General features: G+C 41.4%; 1 protein-coding gene across 1 annotated transcript in view; it reads right to left on the bottom strand.

The window, feature by feature from the left end:
- Positions 1 to 20,171, bottom strand: part of usp43a (ubiquitin specific peptidase 43a) — a 196,018-nt gene continuing 175,847 nt past the window's right edge. The window contains exons 15-16 of the mRNA XM_012873168.3: positions 1,517 to 1,678; positions 1 to 1,430 (exon numbers count right to left, since the gene is read on the bottom strand). Coding sequence (XP_012728622.2) covers positions 244 to 1,430; positions 1,517 to 1,678 — 1,349 coding nt within the window. The 3' untranslated portion in view covers positions 1 to 243. The remainder of the gene's footprint in view (positions 1,431 to 1,516; positions 1,679 to 20,171) is intronic.

The raw sequence follows: 20,171 nt of genomic DNA, 5'->3' as shown, positions 1-20,171 counted from the left end.
ATATATATATAGTAAAAATGTGTTCCCACTGATATGTCTTTATGGGCAGGCCACATGTTTTCATGTTGCAGCCTTGAACCTCCCTTCATTCACTGTCTCTCCCTGCTTTTTTGTGCAAACCACTTGGGTCGGTTCTTTTCTGGGAACACTAAATCACTTCATTGTAAGTGGAGCTCTATTGCTTTGATTAAAAAGACGGTGAGATGTTTCCTGTCCGTTTGGTGGAACACCTTCATCTCCGCATCAGAAGCTGGACTCGGGGACCGTCTTCTTGCGCCCCAGTGAGGTGGTGCTGTACCGAGCCCTCTGCAGGGTGCTGGAAGACGCTTTGTCTGTAGTCAGGCTCCGTGGGGGGGCCGGGGTGGTGGGCATCCCGTTACGGTGTAGGGACGCTGTCCTGCGTATGCTTTGCTCGGCTTTGGTGGGTATGTTAGAGGAGCTGTGCGAGCGCCTAATGTCCGCTGCGGAGCGTCCCAACCTTCCGTTTGCCAGTTCGTCAACCCGACGGCCCGAGCCATTTGCTTTGCTTCCCTCCACCGCAGTTCTTCCTCCGGCTGCTCCGTTAGGTAGTGATATCCTGGATGAGGTCCTTCTGCCTTCCTCCTCGCCACCTCCTTTTCCTGACTCACCATCATTAGACTTCTTAGAGTCCTTATCCTTCTTTAGGAAGTTACCCTTTAGAAAAGAGAAGAGACCGTCGTGACTCTTGGGCACTTCGTCTTTCGTTGTCTTTGACTTGTCTCCCTCAGCGCTTTGGTGATTCCTGTTAACCTTGTCCCCTTTTTGTCTTCTCAGAGTTCCATCCTGAAGGCTTGATGTACTGTAACTGGGATGAACTCCAGTGCTGGAACTCACTTTTGTCTCTGCATCTTGGGAAGGCTTGGTGCTGCTCTGCCTCCTGCCGTCCTTCCGCCTGGAAAGGGTGTTGCTACTAGAGCTGGTGCTCATATTCCCCGAGGTCTCCTCTTTTGCCAGGCTTTCTTTTTTCCGTCTCAGACTGGCGGTCTTCCCTGGTGTCTTCTCTGATGTCTTCTCCGAAGGTCTTCTCTGACCCTCCGGGACCTGAGTATAATGTGGCTCTTCCTCCGTCTTACCGACACAACTCATGCTCCCAACATTGGAAGATCGAAAACTGGATGCCCGACCTTCAGAGGTTTTTTTGCTGCTACGCGATTCATTCATCAAGTTCACTATTGAATCCTTGGTGCACCGGGGCCGCCGGCCAGACTCCAAGTACTGCACCAGCTCAGCAGGGTCAGGGTCCTGCGCTGGGGCATCCAGATCTTGCTCAGGTTTTCGCCTCTCTTTCGAACCAAGGGACCAGCGCATAGGAAGCTTTTTGCTCAGACCGTCCTTCGGCTTGGTGGGGACCCTCATGCTCACGCTGCGCCCCTGAAGCCCTCGCACAAACGGCCGCTTCTCAAAGCCACCTGAGAATGATTAAGACAAGAAAGGGCTGTACTTTTCAGGTTCAAAAGCAAGATCTTGAAAAAAATCTAGGAAGGTTATTACTCACCCTTTCCCTCTTCAAAGCCATTGTCACGGATGTCCGGAGACTCTGGAGAGTTGTCTACCAAAGACGAGACGTTGGTGGATGAAGGAGACACCAGACTGCCTCTCGTGCTGTCCCCCGTCAGCCTGATGAGCCAGTGGTCCGACACCGATGAACTTATGGAGCCTTATGGTGACAGAGAAGTAGGATCAGAGAAACATAAAACCAAAGGCATTCTTTCGATGATATTCTTGATCACATATTGCCTGCTTCACATAAATTAGACTCCTTTTCATTTTGCTCAAAGGCTAATGGTGTCATGGTAGTGCATAACAGTGTCACTAAAGAATTAAAAGCATCCTAAATAACAAATTCAATTTGAAAAAGAAATGTTTTGAATATCTGGGAATCAGTCTGATGTTTTACAGTGAAAATGGTGTAATTATTCTGACCTTGGTATGTTTGACCGTTTGTATTAAAACTGAACTGTAGTTTTAGGAGTTACAAACTCTGTAAATGCTGAGAAGGTTAGTACATTCGTATAGCACTTTTCATCTAGAAGATAACTCAAAGTGCTTGACAGAAAAATAAATTTATGTTGGTGGAGAAGATTACATTAAAAAGCGTAAGCGCACGGGAGAGCGGGTGGAGGTGTTCATCCGCCCGCTCTCCATGAACCGTCAAACATCAGAGGCAGGACCGCTGTCGCCTTTTGGGTAAAGAAATATCCCAGAAGCTGCAGCTCATTTCAACCCTAACTCTAGAGATGACAGCACAGGAGGTGATTAAAGCGTCAGAGGAGATTAAGGCACAAGTAAACGATCACAGACAGCAGTCTGGTGCCATTCAGGAGGTGGCACAGAATCAGGAATCTTGCATGCACAAGATGGTGGGGACTGTGCAACACAAAGCTCAAAATAGGGCTGGACGATAATTCAATAACAATATACATCAATCGATAGACATATATTGATGATAGAAAAAAAAAGTGTAAATAAAAAGTTAAATTATATTCTAACCATGTAGGTTAATAATACAGTCATTACATCCTCCCAACCAATCACAAACGCAGACCCAGGAAAACTCCATCACTAGGCTCTGCTCTCTTCAAAGAGTTCACAGAGCATGCGTTTTGTTTTCTTTTATAGAAACTTTTAGTAAAAGGTTGGTTCAATAAAGGGTTGTGTGTGAATTCAGAGTTTGTGTGTTTTGTATCTAAAAATAGGTCGCTAAGCAACAGCATAAAATGGCCAGAACTACACTTAAAATATATGTTTTGAATTTGTTGATAATTATCAATAATATTTCTATTTTATTGATGTCCTGTTTTTTCTATAGCCTCCAGGCCTAGCTCAAAAATGCCCAGAAAAAAAGAAGACGTTTATACCTATGAAGAGCTTCACGGGTGTAAAGCCTCCCTTGGTAAAGCATATTGTAACTACCGCAGCCAGAGCGCCAGCTTGCCACAAAGCTGGACATCAAAAGGAAAAAATAAATAAAAGCTCTGGCATAACCAAGCCAGAAAAACCCACCCATTTTTAATCTATTAGTCAGAATGTTTTGATCAATTGCGTCTGATGCAGAGCTGAGATAAGTCATACCACCACACACATAAGATGCACTATTGCTAATTTGTATGCCCTTGGTACCTTTACTAATGCAGTCGAAAACCTGAGCAGGCTAGTTTTCTGCATTTAAAGATAGGCATAGACTAAAGCAGTCTTCAAATTAGTTCAGAAGAAAATAAGATGACATTTTATCCCGTTTTCTATTCAACAGAAGTCAAAAGGCAAAAGTAAGTTGCAAAAGCTCACTTTCTCTACCTTTAAAGAGATTCAAAAGGGAAGGTTTCAGCTAAGGGCTGGTAAGCAAATACACAATACTGACTGATGTTTGACAAGTTTGAATGTCTCGATAAAACACACTTTGCTGAGTACGTTCAGAAGGCAGACAAAAGCAGTCATATAAAATCTAAATGGTAAATCTCAGCCTTTGATTTGACCCAAGTTTTTGGCAAACAATCTTCCCTCGGCTGAATTAAGGTCGTCTTTCTGCATTTAAAGTAGGCTGTGGCAGTAAAGCTCATCTTTTCTGCTGAATGACAACGGCTGCTGTCTCTGATTGGACCAGGGTTCCAGCTCCTTTGAACCAATGATGACCTGCAGTGGCCGAAATCTCCAAGCATTCTGTATTCAGTATTCATGAGCAGTCAGTTTCCCCTTTTTTTTGCTAAATTTTTTCTTATGTTTTAGCATCACTACCTCTAGGATTATTATTATCGGATATATTTGTATAGTTAGTGCAGTTTATCATAAAACAGGTTTCTTTGTTAGTTATAAGTTTCTAAATTGAAGTCTATTTTGATATGATTGCAAAACCTTCAAACTCTTTGAACCTTTTCACATTTTATCACATTAAATCCAATAATCTCAATGCATACAATGAATACAAATATCCTTTGTTTTCCCTTGGTGTGGAAATACTGGTGTACCACCAGCAAAGTGAGAAGTCGATGCATGCATATTGACACAAAGATGAAAATATAAAAACAGAAAAGTAAAAACAAGCAAGTGCACAGGAAGGGCATATTTACAGCATGGCAAAAAGTACTGCGCAGTAATTTAAAACAGCATATTCAGATTGAAAGAAATGTGCAACTAAGTAAGATAATTAAAAAATGTGCGACGTGCATTTATACTTCTGCATAACAAAACAACAACAGACCATTTAGAAGGAATAGAAAAAACTGTGCAACAAATATCATAAACGTCAAGACTTATTTAGTTTGTTGGGAGCAGTGAGTCCCTGTATATTCAAGAAAAGTAAGCTGACCCTGGAAACTTTTCTTGCACAAACGTCGTCAGGGGACCACCAAAACAGATGGGGCATAAGAAATCCTCCATACCAGGGGTTCCAAAAGTGGCAGTCGCATTCCCCAGCATAGACCGAGTGACTTACTGCCTCATGTAGAGAACTTTAGGGACTGTTTCAAGTGTAAAGCAGTAGCAAATTGATAGATGGATTGGGGCAGCGTCTACAGAGAGTTATACTCTGTGCTGTTTGTTGTGGTGAGGACCCAGCTACGCTGACAGGCAAAGCTAACTTGTATCAGTCTAAGTACATTTCCAACCTCAACTATGAAGATGAAAGTGGGAAGGGACCAAAAGACTACAGCCCCATTTACACTACCCTTGTTAAACCGATCTATGCTGAGCTCGGTCTGAGCTTAGATCCGTTAACCAAGCCGAGTTTGGTTCTGACGACCGTTTACACATCACGCTATCTCGGTTCCTTGGTTCCTCGCCTCCTAGTGACAATCTGCGGTACTACTGCTCTCTGGGATTGAAGGATGAAATCAAGCAAATCAAAATGGCGGCGCCCGTACCATTCAGGAAGTTATACTTGATTATTATTGTGATATTTCGTTGTTTGCGGAAAGTCAGGCGAAGACGGCAACTTTTGGTGAATTTACTTGACAGAGTCGGCTTTTGGGAAGTGGAAAAGACAAACGAACGTCTAATAAGGATTTACAGAAGCAGGAAACAATGACAGACGCTGAGGTTCATCACACTGCTAAGCAGAATCATCACTGGAAATCGTGTGGCACGGTAGGGAAGCTAGTATTTTTATAAATGTCTGAAATGTCAGCTGACTGTAAGGAGATGACGCGGTCTGCTCATGCGCTCTTTGTCATTTGAACTGGGCTACTGAAAAACCGAGCCGAACCCACCTATTGAACTGGTCTAGATTTAGCGCGGTCCGGTTGTGACTGGCTTGGTTCAGTTTAGTTTGTGTTCCATTTACACTCGATAGTTATATCGGTTACCGAGCTCAGACCGGTCTCGTCACGGTTAAAAAGGGGTAGTGTAAAGGAGGTATTAAGCTGCCACAACGTCTGGCTCAGCCTCATCACCCCAGATTGAGAACACACTGTGACAATAAGAACCTGTCAGAATCTGGATGGCCCATATCAGGGATGTCCAACACCAGTTCTCCAGAACCACCATCCTGCAACTTTTAGATCAATCCCTGCTTTAACACACGTGCGATTTCACTGCAGCATCATTTCATAGGCAACAATTAAGAGAAACATTGATGATATTTTTCATCCCACTAATGCATCAGCTTAATTCATCCACGGCTTTAACAGCGCATTTACAAAAGGCAGGCTCTCTCACTGAGAATAAAGCTTTTTGCTGCCTTTTAACTTCTTTCTTTATCAATTTACCTAATGGCCTTTTTATGGAACCTGTAAAGGGTTGAAAACACAAAACCAAGAATGTGCCTTTAGAGGACGCCTCCAACTCTTCATGTTAATTCCATTAAAGGAAATGCTGTCCTTTTGAGGTAATAATATGAATCCTTTTTAAATGTTGAATGATATTACTACGAAAGTGAAAAAAAACTTGATGTCTCAGTAAAAAGAAGCTGCTCTCTTTATCAAGGCATAATCCGGACTAACAAGACAACCTTACGGACACCAAATTTTCCCTCTTGTAAACCTTCACTGCCTCTTCACATTGAGAGTATGGTGACTGCTGGCTGCAACTACTCAGACCTCTCTACAGCCCTACCACAACAAAAAAAATTATTTACGTCCCTACTTTCAAAACTGATCACGATCAACAAGAGAGCACGTAATTTAATACGAAAGCTGACGTGATGCTGCTTGGATCATCACGAGGGTGTCCAGAAATGGGGACGATTTTATGCATGAAGTTCTATAAATTTTATCTTTCTGCCTCACCAAAATGCAAACGCTTTTGTGCACCTGAGTAAGTCATAATTTTAGATTATGAAAGTTATACTCATTGCCTAACACACACTCTCGAGTTATTACGCCAAGGTTGTTAATGTGATATCCCTGTGTTCCCGCATTATTCATTTTACTAACCCTCTGTTTTAATAGATTTGTTCATGCTAAAGCTGCTGCCTGTCAAACTTGCCATTATAAAAGGTATGCAGCGCTGTTGAAACCATCATGATTAAAAACGGAGAGAAATAATGTCAGGAATGCTTCCTGATGACTTCTGACCTTCAACAAACAGCAGTTCCAGAGAGACGGCAGCAGGGAAGTGTTTAAACCGTGGCAATAAATTATTTACCTTTCAGAGGTAATAAAAAATGTCTTTGTTGCTCTATGATCGATTGTTGCATTTGTAAACTGAAGATAAATTACATAAATTATTATTTGTTAATCAAAGTGATAAAACAATTTCTTCTAAACAACATGTCTGACATCCTTAACACAATCTCTTCAGCTAACGACTTGCACTGTTGCATTGTCTGTAAATGCTATGTGATCCTTTTTCCTATCCCTGTGATCATTTCACCATTAAAGTTTTTCTTTCAAAAAGTTCTCAAGACACACTTTTTCAGCAAGGAACGCGCGTGTCAACAGAAAGAACAACAGACAGGCTAAACTCAGTAATTACAACTAACACAGAGGATTCAGTGAAGATCCCAGAGTTACTCTACAACAGCTGATGTTTTTAAACACATGAAAGGAGTTGGGGGGGGGGGGGGGGGGGGTTCCATCTCCCTCAGGGTAGTATTGTTAACTATGTGGCAGTTACCATGGGGACTGACTCTGTGAACCTGATCTCCCTGCCTGCAGAGCTACATCAACTAAATGTTAAGTTTCTCTTTAAAGAGCCCAAGACATCTCTCTGACACATCACTGCATTTCCTCTGTCACATCGACTTGAAAGCGAGTCAACTGGAATGCAATCATTTATCTCTTTAGTCACAAAGAAATCCCGTACACACAAACACTTTCTAGGGATGGAAGCAATGATTACAGTAATCTGCGGCAACTATTTGAATGAAACATCTTTACGAAGCATTGACAAAATAAGGCACAGATTATAAAAGACTTTTTATGCACTCAAACGTCATCAATAAAAGGAAAAAAGTTTTCCAAACTATCCTGGCATTATGTGAAAAAGCAATTGCCCCCTAAACCTAATAACTTGTTGTGCCACTCCCAGCAGCAATTGACATTAACTCAGTTTATTTTTAGAGCACCAATCCACAACATGTCATCGCAAGGCACTTTACAAGGTCAATTCAATCATACAGACAGATTATAAGTCAATAACATACATATTGATTGGTCCGAGTAAAGAAACAATGCATTCAAGTTCAGGTTATTATTAAATTGGTAAAAAAATTAATAATAACCTGATAAAGAAACCCAGTAGACTGCATCAAGTTACCGACTTGCAGCAATCCCACATATCAAGCATGCATGATGTAAAAAAAATGACACTGGAAAAAAAAAAACTCCCCTTTAACAGGAAGGCTGTTTGTAATAACTGCCAATATCTTATATTGCTGTTGAGCAATTTTAACCAACTCTTACTTGCAGAATTGTTTTACTCTGGTCAAGCGTGAACATGCTTTTCGAGGTCATGTTACAGCATTTCAACAGAATCTATGCTCAGACTTTGACTAGGACAGACCAAAAGCTGCTTTCTCTAATTGAAAGATTCAGAGGTTGACTTACACATGTTGGATCATGACCCTGCTGCACTATGATGGACTAGCAACCTGTCAGGGGTACCAAATCACTGCCAGTAATAGGCACCAACCTTCCTCACAACCCTACAAGGATAAGCGGGCATTAAACAGTGGAAGGATGTCCTGCTGCATGACCCGATGGAGCTTAAGCTTTAGGTCACAATCTGATGGCAGGGCATTCTCCTTCTTTGTCTGGTAGTTTACAGAATTCATGCATCCATCGGTTAGAGTGAGTCATCCATATTGTTAAGAGGCAGCGCAGACTCCGACCACCATCTTTGACTGTCTTTAGTACATTCTTTTTCTCAAATGCTGGGTTAGTTTTATGTCTGATGTCCTTTTGAATTGACAGATTATACAATAGCATCCCAAAATTCTTGAGGACCGTCAACATTTAATGTTAGGCAGGATTTTGGTCAGTAGTGGTTTTTGCCTTGGAAGTCTCCCACGGATGCCATTTTTGTCAAATCTCTTTCTTTTTGTGGAACAATGAACTCTGACCCCAACAGAGACTCATCAGTGAGCATTTGAAGTAATTTTGGTGAACCGGCTACTCCTGGAAATACTCACTACTCGCCCGTGGTTTCTACCGGAGCCCTGTTAATGCCTTTATAATCTATTTCCAGGCTAAAAGATTTCAGTAACGTTTGTTTCTCGTCTATTTTGTTTTCCTTCAGATAGGTGGATGATTGTTGCTGCAAGGATGGTAATTTTATTTCCAAAACATCAGGTCGAAGTTGATCCAAATAGCTTTCTCAACGCAATACATGAACTCATTTAAAAACAGTGTTTTATATCTTGGTTATTTTTGTCTGATTTGTTTGATGAGCTGAGAGAGATTCTTTCATGACACTATCACACGCCATTTTCAGGTGCCTACATTATACTCTCTCAAGATAAAGTTAAACATTAATGAATGCAAACATTATATTCCTTTTAAAACAATAAAATTTAGTAGGGATTTTGCCAATCAGAACCCAAGTATGAGCTCATTGTCCCGATCAAGGCAATTTAGATTATCAGTGTTGGTGTCCTGGACTAAACTTGACTCCTGATCCTTTTAGTTGCTGTTAGAGGCCGAGCAAACATCGGCTGGCTCATATTATATGAGCCAGCCGATGTTTGACACATCACTATATATATATATATATATATATATATATATATATATATATATATATATATATATATATATATATATATATATGGTGATTGAAATGGATTTTTAATTTATGTTAATTTTATTAATTTTCTTATCGCTAAAAAAAACAGTGTTAGGGGAAAAAACAGACCATAGGAAGGTCAGGAAATCAGTATGGAATTTTTTTTTATTTTAATGAGTTACGTAAAATGACAAATGCCTCTAAGGTTAAAAAGGAAAATTAATTTAAACTGAAGTGTACGGAGAGCCCCTGAGGGAAAAATAAGGGAAACTGACAGCAAACATGAACAGATGAGGTGACAAAGGAAGTCTCTTTTAATCACGACATTTGATTAAATGTTGCAGTGGGGGCAGAGTGCCACAGACAGTGGTTGCTATGTTGACTAAACTGGAAATTACTTAAAAAATGTAGTTCAAAATAGTTTAACTGAATTAATTCACGGTCTTTGTTCACCAGTTAAACATACTGAACTAAAGTCACCATCCCAGCATGAACTAGCTCCCATTGTTGCTCATGATTTAAAGTTACGAATATGTAGCCCATTATCTTTGCATTAACAGGCTGGTTTAGGCTAACTTGTAAACGTGTTCAATTTTCTCTTTGCTAATTTAATAATTTTTTAAGAACTTGCAGCAGCTGTCAGACAGTTTTACTGAAAAGCAGTACACATCCATGCACCACACTAACCTTAGGCTTGTGCCTTCTTATGATGATAAAATATATGGGACACAATCAAGACTGTTCTGTGTATTTAATTTATTTTTAAGACATGTTTTCATCAGGAGTATAGATTTCACGCCAATTACACAGAAATACATCAGTTGTAGGACTCAATCTGACCTCTTGGTGGGACAGCTTTGCAAATGAAGCTGTGTGTCGTAACCAGCATTCATATGATTATCAACAGCTCATGCAGTCAGAGCTCAACGGTAGCCACATGTTTGTTTAATAAAAGGACCGCTGCGAAGTCAAACATTTAAAGCCATGAGATGGCCTTTCTTTTTTCCAATTGCCATTGTATGATCATATACTTTGAGTAAACTGTCTTAAAATCAGAGGAGAGTAGATAAGAGTTGCATCTACTTGAGTAACTTCTTCAAGAAAAGGTACATCTAGGAATAATTTTAGAGCAGGAGTGGCGAATGCGTGGTTCTTCTGCCTGCCCTGCTGACCTGGTAGCTGCTTTGAAAATATGTAAAGGATTTTATTTTAACAAAACAGATTGTGGGGTATTTTATTGTGTGATATTTTATTTATGAAGGACACAACAACTGAGATGGTCGGAGCAAAAATTCTACGGATCGAACCAGCAACCCACCAATTACAGGACGAACTGCCTAACTCCTGCGCCACTGTCGCCCCACTAGTGAGAGTAGCGACGGATTCTCAGTAATCTTCAGAGCAACGTGTAGGATTCCCTCCTTTCACTCCACTGCAGAGCTTTACAATTTGTTAAATTACATTTATTCGGACAGATTGGCGTAAACCAGAAGTGGTTCGGCCGACACCTGAAGTGACCTTTCCTCCAATGAAAGTCACCAGAAATCTGTCATGATTTGATGAGATGACCCGAACACACACAACACACTGAGCTTAGTTTTAAGAGTTTATTGAAAGAGATGAGTTGTGGAGAATCTGAACCAGACATTTATGATAATTGAACTATGACAATTTGTTGATGAACAATATTCATAAACTCCTAAAAGAGTATAAAACTTAATGTAACAGTAATTTGTCTTTAATCTTAATGGCTTCATATTATTTTTAGACTGTTGTTAATATCATATAGCATATAAAATGTGGCAATGTTGAAAATTTCTAGTTGTTAGAAATCATTATAGAATGTATTTAACTGTTATAAAATGTAAAGGTGATGCCGGGTGCTCTTCTGAGCGATGGTTTTAATGCATTGGAAGAAAAAACAATAAAAAGTTATGTTTCTGACCCATTCTGTTGCGCCTGGGGGCACAGCAAAAAATATTTGAGAACCACTGCTCTAGTGTAAAGCACTTTGAGTGGTCAGTATGACTAAAAAACAGCTAGATAACTTCAGTCCATTTGCTATATGAACTGCTTGTTCTGAAAAGCACCTTGGCAAGATGTTTGTTTTAATCTGATGCTATAAATGCAAACTGAATTGGAACGAATATACTACAAGACCACTACTTACAGGACCCATTGAAATGTAAGCAGAAATGGGGGGGGAAACAAAGCGTAACAGAGGACACTTTTAACAAATGGTTTGAAAATAATCTGCCACACTTTTTACATCTTTGACATTAACTGCACTGCGGGCCTGCATCTGTCCGGCTGTATTTTCCATTTTCAAACGCTTTGTGATTTTATAGTTTCAGCAAAGATGGAAAATGGAGGGTTTTTTTTCTCCAAAATGGACACATAGATAATAAAGGAGGAAATAATACAGTAGAAGTAGGCTGATTGGATAATGAGACACTGGTGAGAATAAATAATGTATGAGGTTGGTAGAGGAGTGAGCATGGGGAATTAAATATGGACATCATTACAGATGAGGAGATTTGATTCATACCACAGGAACCAGGAAATGACAAAAACTTTTTTCACTAAAAAGAGATTTTAAACAACCCTGATAGCTGATGTGCCTACAAGGAACATCTTTGGAACAGTTCTCTATTAGTGTATATATATCTCTATCCATTAGTACGCTGATAGAGCTTTAACAGAACTCAGGTTTGTTAATTGTTCTGGATACCACAAAGTGTTAAAGAGCAGATGTATTTTTGGGGCTTTAGAATCCTAATCACCTAAAAGAAACTTGAAATAAGACTAAATAATTTTACCTCATGGGGATTCAAAGGAACAATCAGAAATAACATAATTCAGTGCTTTTCAAGTTTAAAATCGTTGGCCTTGCCTGATTGACACTATATTTAAATTTACTGAAAGGATAATTTCAGTAAATGGGTTTCTTGTTGGCGGACTTCCTGTTTGCGGTAAGGCGTATTGCGTCACTTCCTGTTGTTGCTGTGTGAACGACGGAGCTTTGCTCCAGGCTCTCTCGCTTTTTATCTTTAAACCTCTTTGCTGTAACATCTGTTTCCAAACATAAGCACTTTTAAAACATTGTCTGTGGCTGCTCATCACGTTTGGGAACTCCTCGTGTTTCACACGGTTTGTTCTTTGGCGTGATAATAGGGCGTTAGCCTAGCTTTAGCCTAGCGTTAGCCTAGCGCTAGCCAAGCCTTAGCCTCATAATGGCTTCTCCGGCTCTGACTAAGTCTCCTATCTGCTGCTCTCTGTGTCAGATGTTCAGTTATTCCTCTGCCTCCTTTAGTGATGATGGTACATGTGATAAATGTGTTTTTGTAGCTTTGGAGGCGAGGGTGTCAGAATTGGAGACCCGGCTCCGTGCTGTTGAAAAACCAGCTGATAGCCGCTCTTTTGCTAGCGCGGAGCCGCATAGAGTAACTTCACGTAGCGAACCTAAAGCAGTAGCACCCAGCCAGCCTGGTAACCAGGCTGGCTGGGTGACAGTTCGTAGGAAGCATAGCTCTAGATTACAGACCCCAGATCACCACCAACCCATCTGCGTTTCTAATAAATTTTCCCCTCTGAGCGACAATCTCGCCGAGGAGCCGACCTTAATTATTGGCAGCTCCATAATGAGAAATGTGGCACTAAAGAAACCAGGGACCATAGTTAAATGCCTACCAGGGGCCAGAACAGGCGACATAGAATCCTACCTAAAACTACTGGCTAAGGATAAGCGTAAATACCGCAAAATTGTTATTCACGCTGGCGGTAATGACACCCGGTCACGCCGATCAGAGGTCACCAAAGTTGGTGTTGCTTCGGTTTGTGAGTTTGCTAAAACTATGTCGGACTCTGTAATTTTCTCTGGTCCCCTGCCTGATCTGACCAGTGATGACATGTTTAGCCGCATGTCATCATTCAACCGCTGGTTGTCTAGGTGGTGTCCAGAAAACGACGTGGGCTACATTGATAACTGGAGAACTTTCTGGGGAAAACCTGGTCTGATCCGGAGAGACGGCATCCATCCTACTTTGGATGGTGCAGCTCTTCTTTCTAGGAATCTGGCCGGATTTATTAGTTCTCCTAAATGCTGACAACCCAGGGTCCAGACCAGGAAGCAGAGCCGTAGTTTAACACACCTCTCTGCAGCTTCTGTACTGTTACCCACCCATTATCTTATTGAGACGGTGTCTTTCCCACGGCCAAAACTTAACAGATCAAAAACTGATCTAAAAGGAACAAATCATAAAAACCTAATAAAAATCAATATGGTTCACCTTGAACCTAAAAATAAAATAATAAAATGTGGTCTATTAAATATAAGGTCTCTCCCTCCAAAGACTTTGTTAGTTAATGAATTGATTTCTGATAATCAGATTGATTTGTTTTGTCTCACAGAAACCTGGCTACAAGAGGACTACGTTAGTATAAATGAGTCAACCCCCTCCAGTTATTCAAATTTCCACATTCCCAGATCTGTGGGAAGAGGAGGAGGAGGAGTGGCAACTATCTTTCAGTCTGATTTATTAATTAGTCCCAGGCCAACTAATAATTACAGTTCTTTTGAACATTTAACCCTCAGTTTCCCTCATCCAAACTGCAAAGCAATAAAACCTCTTCTGTTTGTTGTTTTGTATCGTCCACCAGGCCCTTACACTCAGTTTTTGGATGAGTTGTCAGATTTCTTATCTGATTTGGTGTTAAATACTGATAAGGTTATTATAGTGGGTGATTTTAACATCCATGTTGACACTGAATGTGATAACCTTAGTGTAGCCTTTAAAACTATCCTAGATTCAATTGGTTTTGTTCAAAATGTGCATAAACCGACGCACTCTCGGCTCCATACTTTAGACCTTGTTCTGACATATGGCATTGATTGTGAAGAATTCAATTCAATTCAATTCAATTTTATTTATATAGCGCCAAATCATGAAACATGTCATCTCAAGGCACTTTACAAAGTCAAGTTCAATCATATTATACAGATTTGGTCAGATTATCCAGATTGGTCAAAAATGTCCTATATAAGGAAACCAGTTGATTGCATCAAAGTCACGACAAGCAGCATTCACTCCTGAGAATTAACAGTATTCTCTCACAACCCTGTCCTGTCTGATCATTTTTTAATAACATTTGAGTTTAATCTAACTGAATTCTCCACCCCCAAAAGAGGGTTCCATTATAGTAGATTTTTATCGGATAATGCTGTATCAAAACTTAAAGAGTCTGTCCCCTTCTTAATATCCTCAGTATTGCAGAAATGCCCTGTAGATGGCAGCATTGCTGTTTCTTCCCATTCACAAATCGATACCTTTGCTAACAATGTGACTTCCTCATTGCGTTCTGCATTAGACAATGTAGCTCCCTTGAAAAAGAAGGTGATTATTCACAGGAAGCTGGCTCCTTGGTTTAATTCAGAGCTGCGTTCCTTGAAGCACAATGTTAGGAAATTGGAGAGAAAATGGCGCTCTACACACCAAGAGGAATCCTACTTAATCTGGAGGGACAGACTATTGTTGTATAACAAGACCCTCCGCAGAGTTAGAGTAGCATATTTTTCATCATTAATTGAAGAGAATAAAAATAATCCTAGATTTCTCTTTAGTACAGTTGCCAAACTTACCCAGAGCCACAGCTCTGTTGATCCATCCATTCCCTTAGCTCTTAGTAGTAATGATTTTATGGGATTCTTCATAAATAAAATTGATACCATTAAAAATAAAATAATTGGCATCCTCCCAAACATGATTACCTCGTCCTCAGTAAGTGAGGCAGCATTGGAGGAATCTTTAGAATCTGCGCAGTGTTTGAACTGTTTAGAAGCAGTAGAGCTTTCTGAGCTATCTAAAATTTTAGCTTCATCTAAACCTTCTACCTGTATGTTAGACCCAATCCCAACCAAGTTGTTTAAGGAGATATTCCCTTTGATCAGTGGCACTATTTTAGACATGATTAATCTATCCTTAGTAAATGGATATGTACCACAGGTTTTGAAAGTAGCTGTTATTAAACCTTTACTTAAGAAACCTTCTCTTGATCAAGATGAGTTAGTAAATTACAGACCTATATCTAATCTTCTTTTCTTATCTAAAATTCTTGAGAAAGTAGTTGCTAATCAACTTTGTGAACATTTACAAAGTAATGACCTACTTGAGGAGTTTCAGTCAGGCTTCAGAGCTCATCATAGCACTGAAACAGCTCTGGTGAAGGTCACTAATGATATTCTCATGGCCTCAGATAATGGACTTGTGTCTATACTTGTCCTGTTAGATCTCAGTGCTGCGTTTGATACAGTTGATCACAATATTCTCCTACAAAGACTTGAACATACTGTAGGGATTAAGGGGAAAGCATTAGGCTGGTTTAAATCTTATCTGTCAGACAGATTCCAATTTGTTCATGTTAATAATAAATCTTCCTCAAACTCTAGGGTCACCTGTGGAGTACCACAGGGTTCAGTCCTTGGACCAATTCTCTTTACTATATATATGCTTCCGATTGGCAAAATTATCAGACAGCATGGGATTAATTTCCACTGTTATGCTGATGATACTCAGCTATATTTATCCATAAATCCTGATGAATCCAATCAATTACTTCGACTGCAGTCATGTCTTGATGACATCAAAAGCTGGATGACTTTAAATTTCCTGCATCTAAATTCTGACAAGACCGAAGTTTTAATCTTTGGGCCAGAGTCCTCAAAAAATAAACTTCTTAACCAATCACTTAATCTGGGTGGCATTAACCTGGCCTCTGGTAATAAAGTAAAAAATCTTGGTGTTATTTTTGACCAAGACATGTCATTTAAATCCCATATTAAACAGGTTTCCAGAGTTTCCTTTTTTCACCTCCGGAATATCGCCAAAATTAGAAACATTCTGTCCAGGAGTGATGCTGAAAAACTGGTCCATGCATTTGTTACTTCAAGGCTGGACTATTGTAATTCTTTACTATCAGGAAGTCCACAAAATGCAGTTCAAAGCCTTCAGCTGATCCAAAATGCTGCAGCAAGAGTTCTGATGAAAATCAACAAGAGGGATCATATTTCTCCAATTTTAGCTTCCCTTCATTGGCTTCCTGTTAAATCAAGAATAGAATTTAAAATTCTTCTTCTAACGTATAAAGCCCTTAATAATCAAGCTCCATCATATATCAGAGCTCTGATTACCCCGTATGTTCCTAACAGAGCACTTCGCTCTCAGACTGCAGGTCTGCTGGTGGTTCCTAGAGTCTCTAAAAGTAGAATGGGAGGCAGATCCTTTAAGCCGGGCGTACACTGTACGAGTTTTTCAGTCGTGGTACTTATATACATCTCAAACTGTGCGAGGGAACCGCGGGGTTTAAAAGATCACCGCTCACGATCTGTGTGGCGCGACGCTCGGACGAGACCGGACTGCTCACACTGTACGTCGTGTCCCCTCTGGGACCGCTCGCTGTGGTGGCAGAGGCAGGGGAGCGACGGTAGGTGACAGGGACCCAGAGCAGGGGTTCGAGCCCAGCTCTGGCGAGGCACGCAGGAGGCACCGGGCGTCAGGGGAACGGAGGGGAGAGAGGAGGGGAGAGACGCACCGGCGGCCGCGCGGCACGGCAGGTCGCCCGGCCCGCCCCCCCAACAAGCGGAGGAGTGCCGAAACAGGCGGCCAGCGCGTTGCGGACCGCGGAGGAGTGCCGAAACAGGCGGCCAGCGCGTTGCGGACCGCGGAGGAGTGCCGAAACAGGCGGCCAGCGCGTTGCGCGGACCGGACGGCTCGCCCTCCCCAACACCGGCCGGAGGTTGCTTCAGGGACGCCCGCTTCCCTCCCTCCGCTGGCGGGGACGGAGAGGAGGGGAGGGCGCCCCCTCGTAGCTCTGCTTGAACAGCAGGATGCGCTCACGAAAACCTCACGACAGCCGACTGAATTTCAAACATGTTTGATTTTCACCGATCGTCCGATTCCTGATCTGGAGGTAGTCGTGAGAAGCCAGTCCCCCCTCCTCCCCCCCTCTACGATCAAGCTGAAATTCGGCCGATTCAAAAAATGCTCGCACGACTGAAGAATCGGCCCGAAAAGGGGAAAAACTCGTACAGTGTACGCCCGGCTTTAGCTATCAGGCTCCTCTCCTGTGGAACCAACTCCCAGTTTTGGTCCGTGAGGCAGACACCCTGTCTACTTTTAAGACTAGGCTTAAAACTTTTCTTTTTGACAAAAATTATAACTAGTGACTCATGTTACTCTCAGCTACCTTTATAGTTTTACTGCTATAGGCTTAGGTTACTGGTAGTGATGGCGAGATGAAGCCTCATGAGGCATTGAACCACTCAGCCAACTGGTTCGAGAAAAGGTTCATTTCTTGACGGTTCATGTGCACACAGCACCACCTACTGGCAAGTTGTATAATCACAGCCAGCTGTATCTTAACACGTGTGATGCATATAATTTTTGTCTATTATGGCTCTTGGGAATGACTTCACAGAAGGTGTAGGACAAAATCATTTGTCTAAATAAATTTTGTAAACACATGTGTACAATAAAATATTGTTTGAATGTATTGTCTGTGTGTAATTATTCCCAAAATAGTAGTGACATGATATGGCATGTTGTGTAATAATGTTTTTCTGTGACTCTAGAAAAATGGCATGGGCTTAATCAGGCAGAGGACAATGAAAGTGCTTGTGGAACTAGGCAGGGGGTAGTGAATAGGCTAATGCTTGTGTAACTTGGATGATTTCATGCATTTTTATTAAGAAACAACAATTTCTCCACAGTTTTTGGTTTCAAATGATTTCTCTTTTTTGATACTACTTCTCCAACCTTTGAAAAGACACGCTCACATGGCACAGATGATGCCGGGGTGCATAAATAAATAAGTGCAAGTATGTACAGATTGGGGTACTGTGACCAATGATTAGCCCAGTGCGCTGCGTGCGAGGGATAAACAGGGTGGAAATGCATAAATAAAAACTGTAAAGGGCTCCTATACAGTGATCATAGGAGCTGACCGGTCTGAGATCAGCCTCCTGATGTTACAAGTTCTTTAAAATGAAAGCGCGCACCCAAATTACAAGTAAAGTAATTTTGCGCACCTGAAAAAAGCGCACGGCAGAAGCGCATCGAAGCGCTGAGGCACAGAAATACGGTGCATGTAGTTAAAAAAATGCAGAGTTAATAAAAACAACTTATAACCAGACGTAGCGTTTTAAACTGCATCTGGTGAGCAGAACTGTTTTATGATCCAGAGTGCAGCCATCACTGGTTCTGAATGAAGGCAATATCTGGCAGCAGCTCTCCCCTCGCCCCCTCCCCTCCTGCGTACGTAGTACAGGACCTTACCGGCTCACTTTCAACCGCTGGTTAAGACTAAAATTATTCATAACTCTGATCGCTCCTCCTGCTGCTCTGTTAACATGAACTGCAGCAGGAATGATGGCCACAAGCTGTGAAAGAAGCTGAAACATCTCAGCAGAAGGCGGAGTTTTTATCGTCCGCTGCCCAGATGGGCGTTGGGATTTTTATGCGTGAAAAATGCCATGTTTGCGTGTGACCGTGTGAAGTCAGTGACGGTCAATGCGTGATAGTTGAGAGCACTGATCTCCTATCTATCTATCTCTCTCTCTCCTAAACTCTCCAAACACCAAACTAACTGTCTCAAACTAAATAACGACTATCCAAACTCTGCTATCCAAACTATCAAAACTCTATCCACTCTCTCAACTGACCGCAACTCGCCTACAACAACCCACATTTTGAATGGAGCCTGTGGGCTTTCTAAAAGCTGTCGAAGCCGCGCCAACATCTGAACCACTTCCCGAAGCAGTCACGTGGTACAGCCGGCCAGCGAGGCATCGGATGTCATCGTTTTCGGCTCCTCCCCTAAATGAAGCAAGCCTCGATACGCGCTTCACGGAAACGCCCCCTCCATTACTCGACACACGCCTCGAAGCCTCGGCACATAACGTAACATCACTAGTTACTGGAGTATATCAGGATCTAATTTTCTCACTATATTGAGTTCTACTGTTCTTCAATTATGCATTATGTGTTGTCATTTCTGCTTTAACTTTCTGTTCTCTCTCTTTTCTCTTCATAGTAGGTACACCTGGTCTGGCGTTCTGTTAACTTTGACATCATCCAGAGAAGACGACTCACCTGCTACTACCATCTAATGTAGAACAGATTACTAGATCAATGTGTGCTTCTGTGCTTTTTTGTTTCTCTTGTTGTGTCTCTGTTCTGTCTTCTGTAACCCCAGTCGGTGGAGGCAGATGACCGTTCATACTGAGCCCGGTTCTGCCGGAGGTTTTTTTTCCCGTTAATGGGTGGTTTTTCTTCCCACTGTCGCTTCATGCTTGCTCAGTATGAGGGATTGCAGCAAAGCCATGTACAATGCAGATGACTCTCCCTGTGGCTCTACGGTTCCCCAGGAGTGAATGCTGCTTGTCGGGACTTCGATGCAATCAACTGGTTTCCTTATATAGGAAATTTTTGACCAATCTGTATAATCTGACCCAATCTGTATAATATGATTGAACTTGACTTTGTAAAGTGCCTTGAGATGACATGTTTCATGATTTGGCGCTATATAAATAAAATTGAATTGAATTGAATTGAATAATTTCATTTTAAAAAGAATCAAGATACTTGGAAGACGTTTTGTTCCAACATTTCTCTTCGTCCGAAAGACTAAATCAAAATCAGCACTTCCTCCTTACACAGGACTATCTCTGGAACAGGAACACACATGCATGGCCGCACCGTATGGTATCTGCACCACTGCAATTACCTGTTTACCTATAACCCCACCTCATGTGGTTGTGAGCTTCTGGCTGCGTTTAAGTGATTAAACATTCCATACAATGGTACAATGGAAGTTGATCGATCAGATTTACCCCCACCTTCTCTGGCTTTAAAGAGTTCACAGACAGCACGTTTTTCTGCTCTGCTCAGTAATTTAAAAAATGTGTAAAATTAGATATAAACTAATATAGAATACGAAAG

This window comes from Fundulus heteroclitus, chromosome 5 (genome assembly GCF_011125445.2).
Source record: "Fundulus heteroclitus isolate FHET01 chromosome 5, MU-UCD_Fhet_4.1, whole genome shotgun sequence".
NCBI lineage: Eukaryota > Metazoa > Chordata > Actinopteri > Cyprinodontiformes > Fundulidae > Fundulus > Fundulus heteroclitus.
Note: the sequence above shows the minus strand (reverse complement) of the source record. Positions and strands in the feature narration are given on the sequence as shown.